Below are 18,691 nucleotides of genomic sequence, written 5' to 3' on the forward strand. Positions count from 1 at the left end.
TCACTGGGTCAGTCTGTCTCCTCTCTGACCTTGCTCTGTGCATGTAAAAAACAAAACAAAACACCAAGGATTTGACTGGCCAGTCCCACTGGTGATTGGTCGAGACGCAGGCGGTACGTCAGCAGTCTTGTAGCTGGGTCCCCTGGGAGGAGAAGTAAAGCATCAAGAAGAATGCATTTCAGTTTGGAACACTTATTTCAACTGGAAGTGGGGAATGGACTGTCAGACCAAACTTCTATCCTGTCCAGCCTATCACATTGTTATTCTGGGTTTGGACTGTGCTGGAAAAACAGCTGTCCTATACAGGCTGCAGTTCAATGAATTTGTAGATACCGCACCTACCGAAGGATTTAACACTGAAAAAATTAAGGCAACCTTGGGAAATTCTAAAACAGTCACTTTTCACTTCTGGGATGTAGGTGGTCAGGAGAAATTAAGACCACTGTGGAAGTCATACACCAGATGCACAGACAGCATCGTGTTTGTTGTGGACTCTGTTGATTTTGAAAGGATGGAAGAAGTGAAAACTGAACCTCATGAAATAACTAGGATCTCAGAAAATCAAGGAGTCCCTGTACTTATAGTTGCGTACAAACACGACCTGAGGAACTCATTGTCTCTCTCAGAAATTGATAAATTGTTAGCAGTGGGGGAAATGAGCTGTCAACTCCCTAGCATTTGCAGCCCACCTGTGCAATCATAGGAGTTGGACTAAAGGAAGGATGTGAAAAGCTACGTGAGATGATAATTAAAAGAAGGAAAATGTAGCGGCAACAGAAAAAGAAGAGATGAATGGCAAGACCTTTCATATCTGTGTGGAGTAGGTTCTCTCTGGTCTGATTTGGACAAGTGGGAAGAGGTCTACAGCCTGGTTGGCTTGCCTGCCCGTCTGGTGCTGTGAAAGCTCGTTTTGTTGGACAGATGCGCAGCTCTGCTGCCTTGCGCGACGAGTAGATGCAGTGCTTCTTAGTATGGCCTCTTCTCCCTGCCCCGCAGATCTTTGGGCACTGCCGTTTGGGGAAGCCAAGCAAGGTATAAATTGACCAGAAAACAGTTGTGGACATTTAACCTGAAGTTAGAAAAGTAAAATTTTGAAGAAGAAAAAAATATGAATTAATTAAAAATAAATTATAAAAACGAATTTCAGGATTTTGTTTCTCACACTGAATATACATTTTGCTATTTTATGCTTAATTTTGCATTTCATGCAATAAGACTCTGTCTCTGGAGCAGATAGATAATTTCAGGCCAAAGCAAGCATGTGGTGGGTATTGATTTGGAGCTGGAAGAGAGAGGGCAGAGATCATAGCAACATTAAACAGTGCTTGGGTTCACTTTGCCATTCACTCAGACACACAATTTCTCACAAAACCCTGAGAGATAGTAAGGCTTTAGCAGTGCTATAACCATCATACCATACCCATTTTATAGGCGAAGAAACTCAGGCTAAGAGAGACTAGCTGGTCCAGATTTGCTCCATAGCTAAAACTGGTAGGGCAGGGAGTTGAACCTAGAAGTTTCTCTTCTGCCAAAACGTCTTTTCATTGAGCTATGCAGCTCCTTCCCAGTCCCTGGCTCTTCTCAAGTCTCTCTGGGTCTGCTGATCAGGCAGCCATGAAGATCTGTCTACCTAGGAAATCGGACAGCCAAGTGATTCACCTACATGATCCCATCATCCCATGGCTGATTGGGCTATAACCCTCCCTCCCTCCCTTCCTTCCTTCCTTCCTTCCTTCCTTCCTTCCTTCCTTCCTTCCTTCCTTCTTTTCTTCCTTCCCTTTCTTCCTTTCTTTTTTATTATTTTGAAAAAAAAATTAACTTTTCCCCCAAATATTATTCAAAATATGTGTTTTGCAGACAAGGGTCAATGTGGGTCATAAACATCCTATAGAAGGAGGCATTTTATAGACATTGGAAATAATTCCAATAAAAGAAAACACTCGATGTCTCTAGATGTGGCTGTTACCCAGGAAGATTCAGCATCCAAAGTGCAAAGACAAAATGACTGTGGCTTATCTTGCCACACAAAATATTGAAACTCTCCCCCATCGCCTGCTCTTAATTGTTAGTTGGGATGCAAAATAGACAGCATGCTGCCCCCTAGAGTTCCAACAGACAGGCAGGACTCAAGCATAAGAATAAATTCTTAAGAACAAACTGGCTTTGACCCCAACCAAATCCAAAGTCCAGCCAGAGGCCCATTAGAGATAAATACAAGAGTAGTGTCACTTTCTTTAAATACATTTTTATTGATTTCAGAGAGGAAGATAGAGACATAGAAACATCAATGATGAGAGAGAATCATTGATCAGCTGCCTCCTGCACGCCCCCTACAGGGGATCGAGCCCACAATCCAGGCATGTGCCCTGACCGGAATCGAACCCAAAACCTTTCAGTCCGCAGGCCAACGCTCTATCCACCAAGCCAAACCAGCTAGGGCAAGAGTAGTGTCACTTTTACAAGGTTGTGCCACTTAACCTTTTTAAACCTAATCAATCCAAATTAAAGCTAAGCAAACGCCCATCACTAGTTCTGTCCTCACTCTATTCCATTTTTAAGAAGGCTCCATGTTACAGATTCTTTCTTCCTCTCTTTATATTTTTCTTTCTTTTTGCTCTTTGTAGGGATAATAAATATTGTGAATAGTGTACTATCACTCACTTCTATTCATTCATTTAATCAGTATTTGCTGAGCTCATACTTAGCTCACGCTAGGCTCTGTGTTAGGTACTCAGGATGCTATATTTCCCATCCTCTTAGTAAATGGACAGTTACCATGTGATGCTTACAGGTAAGGATGGAAATTAGGGCAGAAAACAGTGGATCATGGGCAGGGTCTTTAGCCCAGGCTCGGAGACCAAGGAAAGAGTTGGTCCAGAAACTGAATTGGGTTGAAAGGCCAGGATATACAGTTAAGAGATAGACATCAAAGAAGGAATGTGGAGGGTGCGGGTGTGTGCTTCACCTGGGAGAAATGAGAACGTGTTATATTCTGGGAAGAGGGAGGGAGGGAAGGTGGAGTTATAGGAGAAGGGGCACAGGAAGAGCAGCAAAGGGTGAGGATTACCTCTTTGCCTCAGACAGGAGGGAGATGGGTACAAATGTTGGTTCACTTAGTCACTTGTCTAGTCTAGTCATATTAACACATTAAATATGTATCGAGCGCTGCGATGTGCCAGCCTTCCAGTGCTAGGTACTGAGGCTATAAAATGGAAAATAATGAATTTAACACATATTTGCTGAGCACCTATGTGCTGTGTACTGCCCTAACAATAATAGCAAGATTATGAGTGTTTATGTGTGCTTTTTGTTTGAAAAAATTTTCATATATTATTTCTTTTAATCATCATAATAGTAGATGTGAATGTTGTCACTATTTCTAGATCAGGAAACTGAAACACAGAGATCAGACAGCTTGCCCAAGGCTGCATCGTTAGTGAGTGGCAGGGACATGCTTGTAAGCTCTGAGCGTAATGTCTCAAGAAGCTGTAGGCCAAGAAAGGGTGGGCAGATCTTCAGAAAAAACAATGAAAACCAGCAGATTTGTACTCATTTATTTTTAAATATCTGTGTTGATTTCAGAGAGGAAGGTACAGGGAGAGAGATAGAAACATAAATGATTGGTTTCCTCCTGCATGCCCCATTCTGGGGATCCAGCCCATGACCTGGGCATGTGCCCTGACTGGGAATCAAGCCCTGACCTCCTGGTTCATAGGTTGACGCTCAACCATGGAGCCACGACAGCCAGGCAAATCAGCAGATTTGTATTTCTGACAATATGACTGACTAGATAAACTGAAAACTCCTCTCCTAGAAAATACTGAGAAATGTAGAAAGTAAGAAGAGCCAGGGACCATGGAGAGAAAGCTGAAAGCCCCAGTGTGGCTGTGGATGCTGTGAAGCTGGAACAGGAAGTGCGGAAGTGTACTTTTGGATTTTGTGCACCGAGCACCGGGCCTCTAGTATGCATATAAGATCTTTGGTTAATCTCTTCTTGCCCCCCATCCCCCTTCCTTCTGAGATTTGTCAGTCTGTTCCATGTTTCCATGCCTCTGATTCTATTTTATTCATCAATTTATTTTGTTCATTCAATTTCTTTTAGTTTATTTTGATTTTTAGATTCAATTGTTGATAGATATGTATTTATTGCTATTTTATTGTTCTTTTTCTTCATCACCTTCTCCTCCCCTCTTCCTCCCCCTGCCCCTCCTCCTTCTTCTCCTTATTATTCAAGAATACCCTTCAGCATTTCATATAATACTGGTTTGGTGTTGATGAATTCCTTTAGCTTTTTCTTATCTGGGAAGCTATCTGACTTTCAATTCTAAATGATAGCTTTGATGGGTAGAGTAATCTTGGTTTTAGGTCCTTGCTATTCATAACTTTGAGTATTTGTTGCCACTCCCTTTTGGTCTGAATAGTTTCTGTTGAGAAATCAGATGACAGTTGTATGGACACTCTCTTGTAGGTAATTAACTGCTTTTCTCTTGCTGCTTTTAAGATTCTCTCTTTGTATTTAACCCTTGGCATTTTAATTATGATGTGTCTTGGTATGGGCCTCTTTGGGGTTTTCTTGTTTGGGGTTCTCTGTGCTTCCTGGACTTGTAAGTCTATTTCTTTCACCAGGTCGTGGAAGTTTTCTGTCATTATTTCTTCAAATAGGTTTTCAATATCTTGCTCTCACTCTTCTCCTTCTGGAACCCACATGATATGCATGTTGGTATGTTTGAAGTTGTCCCAAAGGCTTCTTACACTATCTTCATATTTTTGGATTCTTTTTTCTTTTTGCTCTTCTGATTGGGTGTTTTTTGCTTCATATTCCATTCATATTTGATTCTCAGAATCCTCTACCCTACTATTGAATCCCTGTAAATTATTCTCTATTTCAGTTAGTGTATGCTTAATTTCTGAGTGGTCCTTTTTCGTGTCTTTGACATTCTCACTAAGATCTTTGAAAGTCTTACTAAGTCCCTTGATACTCTCATTAATTCCCTTGAAGCTCTCATTAAGTCCCTTGAAGCTTTCATTAAAATCTTTGATTAACTTTATAACCATTGTTTTGAACTCTGTATCCCCACCTGTGCAAGTAGTTTGCTTGCTTCCATTTCTTTCATTTATGACATGTTTCTTTGTCTCTGCATTTTAGCTGCTTCCCTGTGTTTCTATGTATTAGGTAGAGCTGCTATGTCTCCTGGAATTGGTAGAGTGGCCTTGTGTATTAGGTGTCCTGTAAGGCCCAGTAGCCTACTCTCCCCAGCCACTTGGGCAGGGAACTCTAGGTACACCCTTGTGTGGGCTGTGTGCACAGTCTTGTTGTAGTTGAGCTTGGTTGCTGTTGGCATCACTGAGAGGAATTGACCCCCAGGCCAATTGGCTGTGAGGACCAGCTGTGTCTACAATGGAAGAGCTGCTATGCAGGAGATAGGAACAGGATTTGCTTCAATGGGGTTTTGGTGCTCTCTGAGTCTGCCCCTTGAGTGCGTCACTTGTGGATGCATAGAGTTGTGATCTGGTATGGTCTGAAGCTTCCCACTGGCTCTGGGCCTCCTGGGAGGTGCAAAGTCAGTCATTGCTTGGGGCCACTTGGTAGGAGCCTCAGAGGGTCCTGCAGACAGCTGCTATTTGCTACTTGTATTGGGCTATGAAGTGCCCAGGTGAAGTCCAGCTGTGACGCAAGGCAGGCTGGTGCTAGTGCCAGGTCTTGGGTCTCTTATTGATAGGTTTGGGGTACGCTGACTCCAGTTGCTGCTTGTTTAAAACTTTTTAGGAAAGTCTGAAGCCTGAGCCAGGACAGACCATCTATATGGAAAAGCTGCTGCAAATGGCTTGCGTGGGTCTGTAAAGTGGATGTGTGGGGTCTCAGGGAATCACCAGGGCAGTGCAAATAGTGTGGGCCATGATGGTGGAAACTCAGATATGGCTGCCAGTCAGCTCTGTGATGGGGGAGGTCCAAGCACAAGAAAAATGTCTCCTGCGAACACCCCTGTCTAGGAGAAAGCTTGCCCTGAGTTCCTGCCCCGATGCCAGACCTTCCAGTTCCTCCCCGAATGTCCCTGAAATCACCCAAAGCTGCCACCTAGGGCTGGAGCTCAAAGAAAGTGATATCGTGTAAGTTTGTGGGCCGGCCCTTTAAGAAGAACACCTGGGACTACAGCAGCCTCTGTCACTCAGCTACAATCCCCACTGGTTTTTACAGCCCAAGGTTACAGGGACTTCTTTTCCCAGCTCTGGAGCCCTGGGCTGAGGGTCTGGTGTGTGGCTGGGACCGCCTGCTTCTCACAGGAGGCCTTGGAGATTGGTAGAGTGGCCTTGTGTATTAGGTGTCCTGTAGGGCCCAGTAGCCCAGTCTCCCCAGCCACTTTGGCTGGGCACTCTAGGTACACCCCTGTGTGTATGCACAGACCCTCCTGATTTAAAAAATGCCACACATGGGTGCCGGTCCAACCCATTCTGCACCTCTGCCCATCCTACCAGTATCAATGTGCTTTCTTCTTTGCTTCTGTAGTTATAGGACTTCCATTCAGTCAGATTTCAGGTGGTTCTGAATGATAGTTGTTCTGTATTTTAGTTGTAAGTTTGATGTGGTTGTGGTTTTCTATGTTGCCATCTTGGTTCTCCAGAAACACTGGACTTAAACAATACATTAGAAAAGACGGACTTAACAGGCAGTTACAGAACAATCCATCCAGCAGCAGCAGAATACACATTCTTCTCAAATACACATGGAACAAACTCCAGGATAGACCAGGATAGATAGATCACAAAACAAATCTTAATAAATTTGAGAAGATTGGAATGATATAAGCATCGTTTCTGACCACAACGGTATGAAAGTGGAAACTACAAGAACAAAACTGAAAAATTCTTAAGTATGTGAAGATTAAACAACGTACTACTGAACAACAAAATGGGTCAAAGAAGAAATGAAAAGTATCTTCAGACAAATTAAAATGCAAATACAACCTGAGTTGTAACAAAAGCAGTTCTGAGAGGTAAGTTTATAGAGATAAACATTTACATTGAGGAAAAAAAGAAAGATTTCAAATAAAATAACCTTTACACCACGAACTAGACAAAGAATAACAAATTATACCAAGAGTAGTAGAAGGAAGGAAATAATAAAGATCAGAGCAGAAATAAATGAAATAGAGGCTAATAGGACTATAGAAAAGACTTTTCATTACTCTCACCAAGAAAAAATAGAGATGGGACTCAAATAAGATTAGAAATGAAAAAGGTATTATAACTTTCACCACAGATATACAACAAATTATAAGAGACTACTATCAGCAATTATTCAAATTGGACAACCTAAAAGAAATGAATAAATTTCTAGAAACCTACAATTTACCCAGACTGAATCATGAAGAAATAGAAAATTTGAACAGAGTATTGCTAATAAGCAGAATGAAGCAATAATAAAAAAACCTCCCAATAGCCCTAGCTGGTGTGGCTCACTGGTTAAAGTGAAGGCCTACAGACTGAAGGGTCATGGTTTAATTCTGGTCAAGGGCACATACCTCGGTTGCAGGCTCGATCTCAAGCCCTGTTTGGGCGTGTGTGGGAGGCAACCAATAATCGATTTGTCCCTCTCACATAGATATTTCTTTCTCTTTCCCCTTCCCTTCCACTGTCTCTAAAAATCAACAAGTGAGGATTAACAAAAAATGAAACAAGCAAAAATACCTCCCACAAAAGTATGAACCAGAGGGTTTCACTGGTGAATCCTCTCAAATATTTAAAGAACTAGAGGTCCAGTGCATGAAATTCATGCACTCGTGGGAGGGGGGGGTCTCTCAGCCCTGCCTGCTCCCTCTTGCAGTCGGACATCCTTAGCACTTCTGTGGAGGCAGGAGAGGCTCCTGCCACCACTGCTGTGCTGGCCAGCCATGAGCCCGGCTTCTGACTTAGCGGTGCTCCCCCGTGGGTGCACACTGACCACCAGGGGGCAGCTCCTGCATTGAGCATCTGCCCCTTGGTGGTCAGTGCGCATCATAGTGACTGGTCATTCCACCATTTGGTCGATTTGCATATTAGCCTTTTAATATATAGGATACCAATCCTTCACAAAGTCCTCCAAGAAATAGAAAAGGAGGGAATACTCCCAAATCTATTTTATGTGGTCAGCATTACCCTAATACCAAAACCATACTAGGATACCACAAGGAAAGAAAATTACAAGCCAATATTCCTAATGATAATATATGCAAAAATCATCAAACATAATATTAGTAGACTGGATTCAACAGTACATTAAAAGGATAAGACACCATGAACAAGTGATATTTATTCCAAGAATGCAAGGATAACTCATGTCTGCAAATAAATCATTGTGATACATCACATTAACACAATGAAGGACAGATACAGAAAAAGCATTTAGCAAAATTCAACCTCCTTTCATAATGAAAACTCCCAACAAGCTGTGTATAGAAGGAATGTACCTCAAATAATAAAGCCATATAAGGACAAGACCAGTGGCTAAGCATGGTACTCACGGTTGAAAAAGTAAAAACTTTTATTTTTTTACATGTATTTTATTTTTATTGTTGACAAGTATAATGATGTCCCCCATTTCCTGCCCTCCTTTACCCCCTCCACCCAGCCCTTGCCCAACCCCAGGCCTTCACCACACGCTTGTCTGTATCCATGGGCTATGCAAATATGCATGTAAGTTCCTCTTTTCATCCTGCCACCCCTCTACCCTCTGAGATCTGTCAGTGTATTCCATGCATCCATGCCTCTGGACCTATTTTATTCATCAGTTTATTTTGCATTGGATTTGACATATAAGTGAGATGACTCTCTGACTGGCTTATTTGCTTAGTGGAATAGTCTTTAGTCCATCCATGCTATTGCAAAGGGTAAGAGATCCTTCCTTTTTACAGCCGTGCAGTATTCCATTGTGTAAATGCACCACAGCCTTTTTATCAACTCATCAACTGATGGGCACTTGGGCTGTTTCCAGATCTTAGCTATTACAAATAACACCACTATGAACATAGGAGTGCATACTTTCTTTGTGATCAATGGAAGCTGCTGTAGGATTCTTAGGATATATTCCCAGAAGTGAGATCTCTGGGTCAAATGGCAGTTCCATTTTTAATTTTTTGAGGAAACTCCATACTGTATTCCATAGTGGCTTCATTCCCACCAGCAGTGCGCTAGGGTTCCCTTTATTCAAAATTCTCACCAGCACTTGTTTTTTGATTTATTGATGGTAGCCATTCTGGCAGGTATGAGGTGATACCTCATTGTGGTTTTAATTTGCATTTCTGTGATAACTAGTGATGTTGAGCATTTTATTTATATCTATTGTCCTTCAGTATGTCCTCTTTGGAAGAGTGTCTGTTCAGGTCCTTTACCCATTTTAAAATTAGAAAGTCTGTCTTCCTGTTGTTGCATTGTATGAGTTTTTATACATTTTGGAAATTAATTTCTGATGTATCATTGGCAAATATGTTCTCCCATACAGTGGGTTCCCCATTTCATATTGATAATGGTCTCTTTTGCTGTGCTGGAGCTTTTTAGTTTGATGTAGCCCATTTATTTACTAGAGGCCCTGTGCATGAAATTTGTGCAGGGGGAGGGGCGGGGGTGTCCCTCAGCCTGGCCTGTACCCTCTCCAATCTGGGACCCCTGCACGATCATGCCTAAACCGGCAGTCAGACATCCCTCTCACAAGCCTGATTGCCTCCTAACCGCTCACCTACCGGCATGATCACCCCCTACAGGCCTGGTCGCCCCCAACCTCCCTCCCATGCTGGCCTGTTCGCCTACAACTGCCCTCCCCTGCTGGCCATCTTGTGACAGCCATATTTTGGTGGCCATCTTGTGGCAGTCATCTTGTGACAGCCATCTTGTGATGACGTGAGGATGGCCATCTTGTGATGACATGAGGGCGTCGCACGAGGGTGCAAGGACCACCTAGACTTTTATTAGTATAGATTATTTCTTTTACCCTAGGACAGCGGTTCTCAACCTGTGGGTCGTGACCCCTTTGGGGCTCGAACGACCCTTTCACAGGGGTCGCCTAAGACCATCGGAAAACACATATATAATTACATATTGTTTTTGTGATTAATCACTATGCTTTAATTATGTTCAATTTGTAACAATGAAATTGGGGGTCACCACAACATGAGGAACTGTATTAAAGGGTCGCAGGATTAGGAAGGTTGAGAACCACTGCCCTAGGAGATGTATCAGTGAATATTCTGCTATGCGAGATGTCAGATATTTTACACCCTATGATTTCTTCTAGGAATTTTATGGTTTCATGACTTACATTTAAATCTTTTATCCATTTTGAGTTTATTTTTATGTATGGTGTAAGTTGGTGGTCTAGTTTCATTGTCTTTTGTATGTATCTGTTCAGTTTTCCCACACGAATTGTTGAAGAGACTGTCTTTACTCCATTGTATATTCTTGCCTCCTTTGTCAAATATTAATTGACCATAATGGCTTGGGTGGTTTTCTGGGGTCTTTATTCTGTTCCATTGATCTATATGCCAGTTCTTGTGCCAATACCAGGCTGTTTTGATTACAGTGGCTTTGTAGTATAGTTTGATATCCAATATTGTGATCCTCCCACTTTGTTCTCCTTTCTCAAGATTGCTGTGGCTACTTAAGTCTCTTTGGCTCCATATAAATTTTTGGAATATTTGTTATAGATCTGTGAAATATGTCATTGGTATTTTAATAGTGATTGTGTTGAATCTGTAGATTTCTTGGGGTGGTTTAGACATTTTAATGATGTTAACTCTTCCAATCCATGAACATGGTATATGCTTCCACTTATTTGTATCTTCCTCTACCTCTTTTTAAAATGTTCCATAGTTTTCTGAGTACAAGTCTTTTCTCTCCTTGGTTAAGTTTATTCCTAGGTATCTTACTTTGTTTTTGTTGCATTGGTAAATGGAATTTTTTAAAGTTTTTCTTTCTGAGAGTTTATTGTTGTATTAAAATGCTATTAGTTTCTGCATGTTAATTTTGTATTCTGCCACGTCGCTGAAGTCACTTATTAAATCTCGTAGTTCTTGGTGGAGTACCTGGTAGGTAGCAGACACTCACCACATGTGTGCGAGATAAATGCATGAGGACTTCCTTAAAACTTCCCTCTACACAAGGAAGGGTTTGGTTTATCTTGGAATTTTGTGACTCTTTCTATGGAACCACCCACTTCATTGTACAGTCTGTCTCCTCCTCACTCCACTCCTCACCTCATCTCCACAGATGCCTTTCAAGGCCAAGGGCTTAGTCTTATTTACCTGTGACTTCCCACCACAATGAGCACTTCTGGTTTATGTCTGGAGCATAATAAGATTTTGTCACATCACTTACCTCTTAGGGTTGTGGCTGTTTGCTTCTATGGCCATATCTCTTTCTGGACACTTGGAAAGCAAGTGTATCTTATGCTTATCTGTGTACAAAGTGCCTTGCTTAAGATAAGAATTTAAATAAGTATTTTATGAATGAATAAATAAAGGAATGATTAAATGAATCAATGCATTACTTATATCAATTATAAAGTACAAGTTAAGCTCTAAACCAGGGTGGGGAGCCATTTTCCTGCCAAGGGCCATTTGAATATTTATAGCATCATTTGCGGGCCATACACAATTATCAACTTAAAAATTAACCTGCTGTATTTGGTCAAACACTTAATTTACTCACCCCTAATGCCTTGGCAGGGCCAGACCAAATGATTTGTGAGCCTCATACAAGCCTGCAGGACGGTGTTCCCCACCCCCGCAGAGGAGTCGCCCAGACAGTAAGTGCTTTGGGTGTTGAAGATTCAAAATCACCATAGGCTGGACAGTCCACAGTTGCCTGAGGCAGGTGGGCATGGGCATGAGAATGGAGCATAGTGTAGGCAGGATTTGGATGTGGATGAAGAAGAGCTGAGAGCTCTCCAGGAAGAGCAGACCACCTGGGAAAGAGACACGTGTAGGGGGCGTGCTTTATGCAGTGTCGTAAGGACTCCTAGAGAATTTAGGAGAATGTGAGCATGGAAAGTCATGGAGAGGCCAGGCAGGTGAAGTTGCCCTGGGGAGTAGCTGGGTTAGTGCAGGAGGGATGGAGACGGGAAACAGGGTAAGGGTATTGCAGAAGCGAGGCAGGGGAACAGGGAGAGAGCAGTGGACAGGAGGGAACTCCAAAGACCCTCAGTGATGGAACTGATCGGATGGCTGAGGGAGGGGGAGATGCAGGACAGTTCTGAGCTGATTGCATTGGGGGAACTGGTGCTACTACCTGACACTGGGGAATCAGAGAGAGCCCCCGTTTTATGAAAAGAGGATGGGTTACACTGAGGTCATGCAGTTTGGAAGGACCTTCAGGGGGCCTTTCTCTTTAACAGCCATAAATAGGAGTCTGACGCTTGGTTTGGAGCTGTCTGCAAAGATCCGATAGTTGAGAATTAATTCTACAATGGAGAAAGTGCACCATGAAGAGAAAGTGGACTGAGGACTAAATCCAAAGTGTGAGGTTTGGGGAACACTGGCAGCTAGGGTTGTATAGGAGATAGAAGGGAGTGGGGGGGGGGCGTGAAGGTGATAAGAATGAAAATCAGAATAGTGTCATATCATGCATGTCAAAGGGCTGCAGCCAGAAGTGCCTCAGAGAGCTTCAAAACACTGGGAACCGAGATAAGACCTTCAGCTTTGTAAGGAAGGACTTGGATCTGAGAGTGAATGCAGAGCTGGTGGCGGCTCAGGATGAGAAGGTGCAGAGGATTGGAGGCAGTGGGTGTAAACCCACACAGTTTAAGTGTTTTCCTTGCTGAGAGTGAGAGTGAGGGGAGGGAGAAAGTAGGAAGGAGCCAGAGGAATAGTAATTTTTTTCCTAATTAAGGTATGTTTCTAAAAATCAAGGTATAATTTATATGCAATAAATTGCAAACATTTTGAAGTGTACAATTGGATGTTTTACCATGCATATACCCATAATACCATCACCACAATCCAGATAGTGAATTTTTTATTAGCCAAAAAAGTTTCCTGGTGCCATTTTGTGATTCCTCACTCCTGCTCCCTTCTGCCCTGCCCCCAGCCCTACCTCTAGGCCACTACTGTCATAATAGATTAGTTTGTATTTTCTAGAAAAGTATAAAAATGAAGTCATGCTGTATGCACTGTGTTCATTTGTTTGGCTTCTTTAATTCCATTTTACCCCTGAGTAGTATTCAGTGTACTTTGGTTATGCATTCACTTATTAGTGGTTTTTTCCAATCTTTGACTATTACAGATCAAGTTATTATGAACATTTTTGTACCAATTTTTGTGTAGACATACACTTTCTTTCCTTTTGGATAAATACCTAGGAGTAGGATGGCTGAATCATATGGTTGTTGTATGTTTCACTTCTTATCACATTGCGCACCAGTGGTTTTATTGCTAGCTTTACCCAGTGGCCAGATAAGTTTCTATTGAAAGAGCACAAAAAACGTTTTACAAAGTATCATACTTTGAAAAGATATTAGCTTGTAAGAACATGTAATAAATAACTTCAAAATGCAATGGGTATTTAATTTTAAGGCGTGCCTTTAACATTTACGTAAAACACTGTGGAATATGAAAACACGAGAATGCTCATAATCCGCCCGCGATGTGTTAAGAAACTGCCAGTCTGTTTTCCACATGGTGGCCCCATTTCTCAGCCCCGCCAGCAGCGCAGGAGCAGACCCTGCCTGCCTGCCCACGCGCTGTGCTTGAGTGACAGTCTCCTTCTGGGTCTGCTCTCCTGGGGCCGCTGGGTGGAGGTCCAGGTGTCCCAGCCTCTTCAGGCTCACACACACTCACAGTTTCTCCGCCACCTTGCAGGTGGCGAATGCCATCAGGTGCATGGGAACTTTGCTCCCACCTCACAGAAGCCCACTCCATTGCCCAGGTGGTGGGATGCACCTCGGCGGCCCAGCATTTGACCAACCTCTGAAAGGAGATGTCACTCCCACTGTTCAGTGGGGCTGTTCGTATAAATAAACCCACCATCAGGGACAGTGCTCCGACGCTTTCTGCCCTGGTTTTTGGTTTGAAAAGTGGGTCACGCAGCACGGGAACTTGCACAGAGGCTGGCCGGGATCTCCACCCACAGTAGCTGCAGACTCAGGGCTCACATGTTGGTAAACCCCTTGGCTCAATCCCCCACATTGCTTTCCTGAGTCTTCAGCTTCTGAGAGACAAGCTCAGTATTTGTGTTGTAACAGCTTTACTGAGATGTAGTTCAGATGCCCCACAATTCATTCATTTACGTGTCCACTTCAGTGGTTTCTAACGTGTCCCAGTTGTGCATCCCTCACTGCAATCCCCGTTAGAACGTGTTCACCCCAAAGAAAGACTGCACGCACTCGCAGTCGCCCTGCGTTTCTCCCGCTTCAGCCCCCCCTCGGACACTCCGCCACCCCGGACACCCCCCCCCCACCCGCCCGCAGGCAGCACGCATTTGGACAGGTCATGTAAATGGGGTGATCCCCACGTGGATCTGTGGCTGACCTTCCCAGTTAGCACCCATGTTGTCACATGTGTCAGGACTTCACAGCCCCTCAGGATGTGCCACTGTGTCTGTCTGCTCAGCTGCGGGGCTTTGGGCTTTTCCACTTTTGAGCGATTATGAATAATGCTGCTCCAGCAGGCAGCACGCATTTGGACAGGTCATGTAAATGGGGTGATCCCCACGTGGATCTGTGGCTGACCTTCCCAGTTAGCACCCATGTTGTCACATGTGTCAGGACTTCACAGCCCCTCAGGATGTGCCACTGTGTCTGTCTGCTCAGCTGCGGGGCTTTGGGCTTTTCCACTTTTGAGCGATTATGAATAATGCTGCTGTGAACATTGCATACAAGTCTTTGTATAGAGATTTTCAATTGGGTAACTTCTACCAAGAGAGGGAATGACATCAATAGTTAGATTTATTGAGTGTTTACCATGCACCAGGTACTGTGCTGAGCACTGTACACATACTATTCTTGTGATCTTCACAATAGCCCAAGGAATAGCCTCTGTCCCCATTATAGAGACAAGGAAACAGGCCCCGTAGCTAATACGGGGTGGGGCTTAGATTTGAACCCAGGACCTAGGACACTGTAAGTGTGGCTTTAACACACTTACGGAAGTCAGGCAGCTATTGGAACCAGAGCACTCCATTAAGTCGACTTCACATTGATGAAGTCACACAGATTACATTTATACAGTGTGCTTCATCCCTGTATTATCTTTGTGAAACCTCACACTGACCCCATGAGTGTGTTTTACTCTTCCTAATGTCCACTGAGGACAATGTTACTGCCTGGGTGACAAGGCTCATGGAGTGGGAGCCTGGGGCCAGCACCCAGCATGTCCCTGCTGCTCCAACGCCCAGCTCCCCCCAGCCTGCCCTCAGGGGAGCCTCGCATGTGCCAGTACACCCTTGCTGGAGGAAAGTTCCTGCCTCCTTTCCTCCGCACACACGTGCTGTGTGTGCACGCAGACATATATGCAAGGGAGTTACATGGTGGCCTGGCGCCCTCATCCAGGTAGACCCAGTGCCTCCACAACATTTCTAGGCTCCCGAGGTGGGTCCCCATGGAGTTCACTGCGGTGATAGCTGCAGACCAAGGCCCGGAGGATGCAGAGGACTTGTTCTGGGGACAGTTCTGAGGACGGCTGGGTGGATGCGGGAGCCTCCTGGCAGTAGGCAGTCGTGGGAGCCTGGAGAGCAGGAGGAGTAACGTACAGGGTACCAACTGTCTGCCTGTGGTTGCCTGCCCACAGCTGCTATCTTGGATGACCCCATGGAGTGCAGCAGAGGGGAGCGGCTCTCCATCACTCTGGCCAAGAACCGCATCAACCGTGCTCCCGAGAGGCTGGGCAAAGCCAAGGTCGAAGTGGACATCTTTGAGCTCCTCAGAGACAGCGAATATGAGACTGCAGAAACCAGTACGTAGAACGGGCAGGGCTGCCCTCTGCTTTGCTTGTTGTAAGAGGAGGGGCTGGAGGTGCAATGAGTTGCTCCCATCGCCAGGCCTGTGGTATAGACATTTACAAGGGAGGGAGAGAGACATATGCCAGGAGGCCCTATACTAGATTCCCAGGTTTTGTGGTGAGTCATGGATGGAGATGAACTAAGACAAGATACTCATTCATTCATTCATTCATTCATATTTTGATTCATTTATACTCCTGGACATTGTGTACACAAATCACTGAATGAAACGTGGTGTGTGATTAAGATAAGAAAGGTACGGCCGCCCGAGGGTAGCCTGTTCCCTGCGCGCCCGACCGCCCATCTTGCTTTCTTGTGCTGAGGGCAGTGCTTTGGGAAGAAATTGGGACGTGGGATGGAGCTTGGTTTTCATTCTGTGGGTAACCTTGGACAAGTCACTTAATCTATTTAACTTCGGTTTCTTCATCTGTAAAATGGAAAGGCTAGGATCTACTCTGCAAATTGTGAGATTTAAACACCTTAAATCCTTTGTGAATTGCAGTGCTTTCAAACATGCATAGTAGGTAACTCAAGTCATACATATAGAACCCCTACTGTGTGCTGGCCACTGCTTTTAATTCTCCCAACAGCCCAAGAGTTAAGTGTTATTATCCCCATTTTACAAAAGAAACAGAGGCTGAAAGACATTAGATAACTTTCTCAGCCACAGAGCTAGTCAATCGCTGAGCGAAGTCTGGACTCTGAACTCGCATCATTAACCTGCGAGCTCCATGCGAGCTCACACCTGCCTGGAGTCTCCGGCCTGTTGCTGGGATTGCCTTGACGACCTTATAGAATGAGCTTCCCAGTGAGTGGGCTGGTAGCTTGGAGCTCAGCTGGAAGTGAACAGCTCCAGTATAGAGGGAAGCCAGGGAGGAGACAGCCCAGAGGTGAGAGCATCTATTCCCTCAGACATTAGAGTCCCCATCTCCTCCTTTTCTAGCCCAATTCAACCTTTAACAATGCTCAATGGCAAAGTAAGCAAAACAAAACAGAAGAGCAGCTTGCTCAAGGACATCTATCAGAGGCGTCCCTGTCCCATACGGGCCGTCCAGGTCCAACGGACTCTGTGTTTATTTTCATTCAGGAAACTTTTAGGGGGCACATCCTCCATGTCAGACATGATGCAGGATCTCATGCTCTGAGGCCAACGCAGACAGGCGGCAGGCACAGTCCTGCCCTTGGGCGGCGGGTGGCCCCCTTGCGGTGGGCATTGTGCCAGCTGCCCTCAGTGCCTTGTTTGAGTTCTCCAGGGAGAGGGTTGGGTTGGTGTAGCTCGTCTTGGTGACTGGTCTCTCGGCTCCCAGGTGTGGGCCAGATGGTCTCATAACGCCCCTTGCAGAAAGCGCCCCCCGGCACGGAGGGCAGGTGCTCACCTGCAGAAGATGACACGGGGTCCTCGGATGGAGCCTGGGGGACAGGCACCTGGGATGGTCGTGCGTTTATGCACCTGGTCGGTCAGGTGTTCAGTGGGTGTCCCTGTGCACTGTTCTGGCGGGGGGTGGGCAGGAACCGATGGAACCCTGGTTGTCATGTTGGTTACCGCCTAGCAGGTGGGAAGGAAGATTTAACTTTCTCAGGCTCTTCCCAGTGAAGCCAGAGCTGTCAGAAGTCCTGGCCCTGGGTCCCCCAGTCTAGGCTGCAGTGTCCTCGGTGCCGGAGGGCAGGTCTCAGACAAGGATTTGATGTGAAAGACTAGCTCCCCTATCTTTCCTTTTTTCCCCCTTAATTTTCACCGAGGTTATTTTTCCATTGATTTTTAGGGAGAGTGAAAAAGAGAGGGAGAGACAAAGAGAAACATCGATGTGAGAGAAACACATTGATTGGTTGCCTCCTGCATGAGCCCCGACCAGGGCCCGGGACAGGGAGGAGCCTGCAACCGAGGTTTGTACCCTTGACGGGAATCGAACCCGGGACCCTTCGGTCCACAGGCCAGCGCTCTACCCACGGAGCCACCCAGGCCAGGCTCCCCTGCCTTTCCTTTGGTTCTGCAGGAGTTCCTGGCAGCACTGAGAGCACTGGTCGCCCATTCCTGATGGGCCATCACATCGACACTATGAAGCAAGGTGACCAGGGGAACAAAGGAAACTGACGCCTTCATTCCACGTCAGACTCGGGCTTCTTTCCAACATCCTCCTTTAAGGCACCAACTGTTTTATCAGCAAGTGGCCCTTGGTTCAGCTTTTACCTCTCATTGCCTTTGGGGCACGAGTAGCATTTGTTAGAAAAGAGGGTTCTATCTTTTCACCTCAAAGGCCTTTCTCCTGAAGCCAGAGCTGCACCCCCACAATGGGTTTCAAACAGGACCCCGATAGTTCTTAGAAAGGTTCCAGTCCAGCTCTTTCCTCACAAAGCAAGGGGACGGGGTGATGGGCCGGTGCGATGGGCAGAAGCTGGGGGGCAGGGAGGGGCTTCCGTGCTGTGTTGGGGGCGGGGAGGGAGACAGGATGCCTGGAGGAAGGAGGAACTAGAGCTCTGTCATCCCTACTTTGGGGAGACTGTGGCATGAAGTGGGGAGCATGGGTTGTAGAATCAGACTGCACTGGTGTAAATCCGGGCTCAACTATTGGCTAGCTGTGCGCTGGAGACGGTCACCGGGCATGTGACCAGAGGCGGTGCAGGCGAGTGCGCAGCACCACACACAACAGCTGCTCACTCGGTAAGAGCAGCTATAGATCTGCTGTTGGCTTTGTTCTCTCCCCCTCACCTCTGAGCAGCCCCAGCCCAGGCA

At 45.3% G+C, this 18,691-nt stretch overlaps 1 protein-coding gene, 1 long non-coding RNA gene and 1 pseudogene across 7 annotated transcripts in view; 2 read left to right on the forward strand and 1 right to left on the reverse strand.

The window, feature by feature from the left end:
* Nucleotides 1-18,691, forward strand: part of GRIK4 (glutamate receptor, ionotropic, kainate 4) — a 271,548-nt gene that overhangs the window by 115,191 nt on the left and 137,666 nt on the right. For 4 of the 6 annotated variants that reach the window (XM_014541801.1, XM_014541793.1, XM_014541818.1 and 1 more), the window contains exon 3: nucleotides 15,750-15,914. The exons of 1 other annotated variant lie outside the window; for it this stretch is intronic. In XM_014541801.1, the coding sequence (XP_014397287.1) occupies nucleotides 15,750-15,914 (165 nt within the window). Of the gene's footprint in view, nucleotides 1-11,693; nucleotides 11,774-15,749; nucleotides 15,915-18,691 lie in introns of all 6 variants that reach the window. One more of the 6 variants, XM_014541811.1, reaches the window with a different exon arrangement.
* LOC102247297 lies at nucleotides 172-792 on the forward strand (annotated as a pseudogene).
* The window catches only part of LOC106726546, a 16,151-nt gene continuing 3,583 nt past the window's right edge, over nucleotides 6,124-18,691 (reverse strand). Inside the window, exons 2-3 of the long non-coding RNA XR_001362613.1 lie at nucleotides 7,429-7,440; nucleotides 6,124-6,287 (exon numbers count right to left, since the gene is read on the reverse strand). This is a non-coding gene — a long non-coding RNA (uncharacterized LOC106726546). The remainder of the gene's footprint in view (nucleotides 6,288-7,428; nucleotides 7,441-18,691) is intronic.

The sequence above is a fragment of the Myotis brandtii genome, unplaced genomic scaffold (assembly GCF_000412655.1).
Source record: "Myotis brandtii unplaced genomic scaffold, ASM41265v1 scaffold1074, whole genome shotgun sequence".
Classification (NCBI taxonomy): Eukaryota; Metazoa; Chordata; class Mammalia; order Chiroptera; family Vespertilionidae; genus Myotis; species Myotis brandtii.